The sequence below is a fragment of the Solanum dulcamara genome, chromosome 12 (assembly GCF_947179165.1).
Source record: "Solanum dulcamara chromosome 12, daSolDulc1.2, whole genome shotgun sequence".
NCBI classification, from domain to species: domain Eukaryota; kingdom Viridiplantae; phylum Streptophyta; class Magnoliopsida; order Solanales; family Solanaceae; genus Solanum; species Solanum dulcamara.
This window is the reverse complement of record NC_077248.1, coordinates 59,858,051-59,864,050: the sequence shown is the minus strand read 5'-3', so window position 1 is coordinate 59,864,050 and position 6,000 is coordinate 59,858,051. Positions and strand designations below refer to the sequence as shown.

The 6,000-nt window shown below is 33.3% G+C and overlaps 2 protein-coding genes across 2 annotated transcripts; one reads left to right on the top strand and one right to left on the bottom strand.

Moving 5' to 3' along the window:
- Positions 1–2,426: 2,426 nt before the first annotated feature.
- LOC129875805 (phenylalanine ammonia-lyase-like) lies at positions 2,427–2,789 on the bottom strand (the record flags this gene model as incomplete). The annotated part of the gene is made up of 1 exon (XM_055951040.1): positions 2,427–2,789. A coding segment is annotated over one exon (363 nt), but the record flags the coding sequence as incomplete, so codon positions are not given.
- Positions 2,790–4,596: 1,807 nt separating this feature from the next.
- Positions 4,597–5,440, top strand: LOC129877750 (CDGSH iron-sulfur domain-containing protein NEET-like). Its single transcript, XM_055953278.1, has 2 exons — positions 4,597–4,924; positions 5,137–5,440. Exons 1-2 carry the CDS (start codon positions 4,734–4,736, stop codon positions 5,237–5,239), a joined length of 294 nt encoding a protein of 97 aa, XP_055809253.1. The 5' UTR covers positions 4,597–4,733; the 3' UTR covers positions 5,240–5,440.
- The last annotated feature ends 560 nt before the right edge of the window (positions 5,441–6,000 follow it).

Genomic DNA, 6,000 nt, shown 5'->3' with positions numbered 1-6,000 from the left:
TTTAATCTCCTTCTAGTTATCCACAAGATTTGCACTCATCTCTTAATAATCAAGAGTCCATGGCGGAAGGCCAACTACCAGCATATCTCCATCAATCAGGTATTCTCCCTATCTCGTCCTCTTCTCCTCTTCTATATAATAATCCTTCAAACGTCACTTTTACTCCATCACTCACTCAAATCCCCTTCACAATATCAAACCAGCAACCACACAACCCTCTAACCACCAATGAACCTCTACTCCTCCACCACTAGTGTGATCATAAGGTCCAAAAATAATATTTTCAAATCAAAACAACGATTCAACTTCTTGGCTCACTCTCCCCACACCAAATACCTAAGCATGTTGGTAAGCCCATCGAATAGAAGAAATCCATGAATTTAGAATATGAAGCACTAATGAGAAACCAAACTTGGGAATTAGTTCCTTGGGAGTCGATGAAAAATGTTGTTGACTGTAAATGGTTGTTTCGCATTAAATGGAAAGCTGATGATTCCATTGATAGGCATAAGGCACGTCTAGTGTCACAAAGGTTTTACGTAATGTCCGGGACTGAACTTTCATAAAATCTTTAGTTCAGTAGTCAAGTCAACCACCATTAGAATTATATTGTCCATTATTGTCCAAAACAACCAGAAGATTCACCAACTTGATGTGAAGAATGCATTCTTAGAAAATAACTTACGAGAGGAGGTATTCATGGCTCATCCCAAAGGCTATGTTAATTTTGATTTTCTAGATCATGTATGCCACTTTAAAAAGGCCATTTATGGCCTAAAACAAGTATCGCGTGCCTAGTATGAGGCTCTATGACTTATTTTAATACTATTGGATTTGTTAAGTCTTTATAAGATGCCTCACTGTTCATTTTTAAATCCTTGGCTATTACCATTACATTTTGGTGTATGTGGATGATATTCTCATTACTGGGAACCATCCAAACTTAGTTGCGCAGGTCATCAACTCTTTGGCTAACAAGTTCCTCCTAAATAATCTTGGTGAACTTAATTATTTCTTGGGAATAGAAATTAAGCATGCTCCCAATGGGATTATCCTATATCAATCTCGATATATTCTTGAAATTCTATCGGATACAAATATGATAGACTACAAAGGGGTTGCCACACCGATGTGTTCCAGCTCACCTCCAGAGCAAGTGATGTCACTCCCTCCTAATGCAACCCTATATCGACATACTTTAGGTAAGTTGCAATACTTATCATTCACGCGTACTGACATCTCATTTGCAGTAACAAATTATTCTGCATTCTCCAAGTTTGGAATATTGAACGACAAACAAAAGGGTTCTGCTCTACCTCAAGTCAACAACAACATCATGTTTGGAAATTCATCATCATGCTGATAGGAATTTGTATATGTATGTTGATGCTGACTGGGAAGGCAATCCAAGTGATAAAATCTCAACATTGAATCATATGCTCTTCTTTGGACCAAATCCCATATCTTAGTCCTCTAGGAAGCAACAATCAGTTGCTCGGTCATCCACAAAAGCTGAATACAAATCGGTGGTCAATGCACTCTCTAAGTTTACATGAGTTCAAAACCTATTGGATGAATTACGATACCATATCTTCAAAATGCCAAGTATTTTCTGTGATAACGTTGGTGTGTCATATCTTGGCAAATATCTAGTTTTTCACACTAAGATGAAGTACATTGCAGTGGATTTTCATTATCTTCGCAACACTATGAACTCCGGCAAAGTGACTGTCAAATATCTTCCTTCCATGGATCAAGTTGCATACACTCTAACCAAGTCACTATCCAAACCTGCCTTTCTTCGATGTTTATCCAAGTTAGGTGTTGTTGCACCACACCTAACTTGAGGGGGGTGTATTGAGATAAACCTAAGGTTATCAGTTTGTTAGTATTTTAAGTTTAAATTTTTGAATTTATTTGAAAAAGTCAACTAATCTCATCTTATAGATAAGATTAAATTGTTAGATTAGTTCCTTAAAGTTAGTCTAGTTCCTTTGATCTTGTGGTCTAAAAACATATCATATAAAAAGTTGGACTAAAAAATTTGAAAAAAGAAAAACAATACATTCTTTGTTTTTTGGTAAGACGTGCTTGAATATAATTAAGTATACTTTACCTAAATCCCATAGTGAAAAAACTCAATTACAACTTATCCCTCATTTTTCTTGAATTACCTAATTTCTCTGATTTTTCCCAGATTTCTGATACATTAGTGGTTCTTTTGATACATCACATTTTGGGTGTATAATAATTAATGTTGTTGATTTATTTATGGATAGTAACATAATTTAAGTTATGATTGGTTGTTTCAATCAATTACCGTGCTAATTTAGGAAAATAATCCTTAAAAAAATATAACAGTTATGAAGAGAAAGAAAAACTCAAAAAACAGAGCATAACTGCGAACAAAAAATTTAATCCAAAATTTAATTTTTATCAAGCGAATCGCTCGTTGACAAAACTTCAGACATAACAGCAAGAATATTGGACTCAAATAGGATCATTAATGCCATACCATAACCAACTGCTGTACCATTCACCAGTGCAAGTCCTTCCTTAGGCTGCAACTCAAAAAATCCACTTATAACTCCAGCAATGCGGAACGCTTCCTCAACATTAAGATTCTCACCATTGGGTCCAATAGTCTTGGAATTAGGCCTACCAGTGAGCAAACCAGCAATGTAGGACAACATAACAAGATCACCTGAGGCAATGATCGTTCCACGTAGAGGCAAACATGGGGTTATGTTGTTGTTGATCAACTTTGTAATTGCTTCCAAGATTTCAAATCAACAAGATGTATCAAAAATATTAAAGCTTGATACATGAGAATCTGTTACAAAAATAAGATGTATCAGAATCATTAAATCTTGATACATGAGAATCTGATACATAAACTAGATGTATCAGAAGCAGTAAAGCTTGATACATGAGAATCTGATACATAAATAAGATGTATTAGAATTATTACATCTTGATACATGAGAATCTGATACATAAACAAGATGTATCAGAAGCACTAAAGCTTGATACATGAGATTCTGATACATAAACAATATGTATCAGAAGCATTAAAGAATGATACATGAGAATTTGATACATAAACAAGATGTATCAGAAGCAAACAAGTTTGATACATGAGAATATGATACAAAAACAAGATGTATCAGAAGAAGCAAGGCTTGATAAATGATAATCTGATACATAAACAAGATTTATCAGAAGCAGTCAAGTTTGATATATGAGAATATGATACATAGACTTTCATACTATATTCGAGGTTGATACATGAGAAAAACTTAAAAGTCTGCTAAATTGTTGAATAGCCAAAAAAAATATTTACTATTGGTGCAAAAACATAATTGTACATTATACTACTACTAAATTAAAAAAAAATTCTTGACGTCCATTGGTTCTCCTTGACTAGGAGAGATGAAATCTCTCTTAGGGTTTTTTGGATCATCGTTTTCGCTAACATAATCATCCTTGGCCTTTCGACAACCATAATTCCATAATAGTGAGACATATCTTGAACAGAAGAATTCGGCATGTAGTGTAGTAGATGGAATAGAAATTCCATCACTAAGATATTCAGCAAAAATAGCCAGGAAAATACCACAATCCTTGCAAAAAAAGAAATACACAACTTTTAAAAAAATAAAATTGACATATAAATGATTTAAATATAACTTGAATTTGATACATAAATAGGATGTATCAGAAGCATTAAAGCTTGATACATGGGAATCTGATACATAAACAAGATGTATCAGAACCAGTAAAGCTTGATACATACGAATCTGATACATAAACTAGATGTATCAGAAGCAGTAAAGCTTGATACATGAGAATCTGATACATAAACATGATGTATCCGAAGCAGTAAAGCTTGATACATGAGAATTCGATACAAAAATACGATGTATCAGAAGCAGTGAATCTTCAGAAAAAACAACATTTAAAAAAAACACATCTTAGATGAACTCATACCTTTGGGAGATTAGGGCGTGTTGTAACCCCTTCAATCTTCTTGTCTACTTCTTTGGGTGCATGTTGAACTGGAGATTTCGACATCAATTTCGCACGTAGCTTATCCATCACTCCTGGATCGTTGCAATGTTTGGATCTAACCTCGTCGTAACCTTTCCAAGATGAATCAAAATCCGGTGAAACAAGAATTCCTTGAACCCTTCGATAACTAAAAGCTATGAAAATAGAGAGAGAATGCAGTGGAGAATCAAAAGGAGATGATAGATTGTAACCTCTAATTCGTGTGAGTGATTTTAGGCAAGAAATTAGGGATATACTCAGTGAATTTCTTAAATTTTTGAATCTTGAAAATGGAGAGAGAACGAGAGAAAAGGGTTTAGAGGAGAGAGAATGTTTTTTAGTTATGTATCCGGAAGATGAAGGGGCAAACTGAAAATAAGAGATTTTGGTAAATTACTTAAAAGGTTGAGACTTTTAGAAAATATGGTAATAAAAGGTGTGTAGTTTGATAATTTTTCCTATAATTAAATCCCTAAATTGTAGTAAAAGATTTAAGACAGAAAAATAAGACAACGTGGGCCGGCATGTAAAAGAGGTCATGGAAATGATAGAAGTTTAGTGTGAGTAAAACTTTTCTTAAAATCTTGTAAAAACAAAGAGAGGGATGTGCTCCCCACACGTTCATTTCTCTCTCTATATATTTACACTTAACATTGTGATTGAGTATAGTAAAATTGAGATCAATGGCATCAATTACTAGCATAATTATTCAAGGTGGGTTCTCATTATCTTCGTTCAGCGCGAAGCGAGGGCGTAAGACTGTGGTTCGTGCTGAGGCTATTAATCCAAATATTAACAAGGATGAAGTACCAAAATTGGTACTTCACACTGTTGATGTCACTCAACTCTCGAAGCCTGTTACTTCTTACTGCAGGTTAATCTTAATTCTTTTTTTTTCCTTCTTACTCTATCTGCTTCAATTTATGTGACACAATTTTTTTTATAATTAGAAATAATTTAATTTTAATATTCCTATTTAATCTTTGGACCGTTTAATACCTAATTAGATAGTCCTACATGCAAAGTATATTAGTAATGCAAAGATTTTCACTTCTTTGAAATTAATTATGATATTTTTGTGTGCAGGTGTTGGAAATCTGGGAGTTTTCCTCTATGTGATGGAAGCCACGTGAAACACAATGGGATAACTGGAGATAACGTTGGACCCCTCGACTTGAAGAAGCAGTAAGACAGTAAGGGGTCGTTTGGAACGAAAACAAATCATGTGGGCATTATAATATTTTTTATCCACAGTTTGATTTGTTATATTAAAAATAATATATTTATTGTATAGTATAATAGTATTGAATAAGGTGTGTAAGTATAAGAATAATTGGTATTCTTAATGCCATGATATACTATGTATAATAATATATTGAATAAAGGTTTGTGCTTGGTAGGATATATTAAAAAATCTAATATATGTATTGATCGATCTTGGTATTATTTAATTTTTCGTGAGATAGAATTTTTTATTTATGTATAACTAACACAAATATTAGTTATGAATTAGCCATAAAAATAAAAAATAAAAATAAAAATAAAATTAGTAACGGCCAAAATTTTATAACTAAACAATTTTTTTATGCTAATACTTTTTAGTTATGAATTAGTGATGGATTATATAAAAAATAAATTAGCTAGGAGCTATCTAGCAATGGACAATTGAGCATTACCAACAAATTTCATAGCTAACTCCATATTTTCTAATAGTGATCGACAGAATTACATATAACATTTGCATGATATTTTTGGAGTAACAAGGAAGAAAGGAGTTGACATTAGGTATCATGGCAGAATGTATTTTTACCAACATTGGAGGGGGTAAATCTATGTGTGATGTTTCCAAGGCAATTGCTAAGCTACGATGGAGATTTCGGACCACTAAGACATTTTGGTCGTTGAGCTAAGAGACATGAGCTAGTGAGATATGGTCTAGGGAGAGGTATG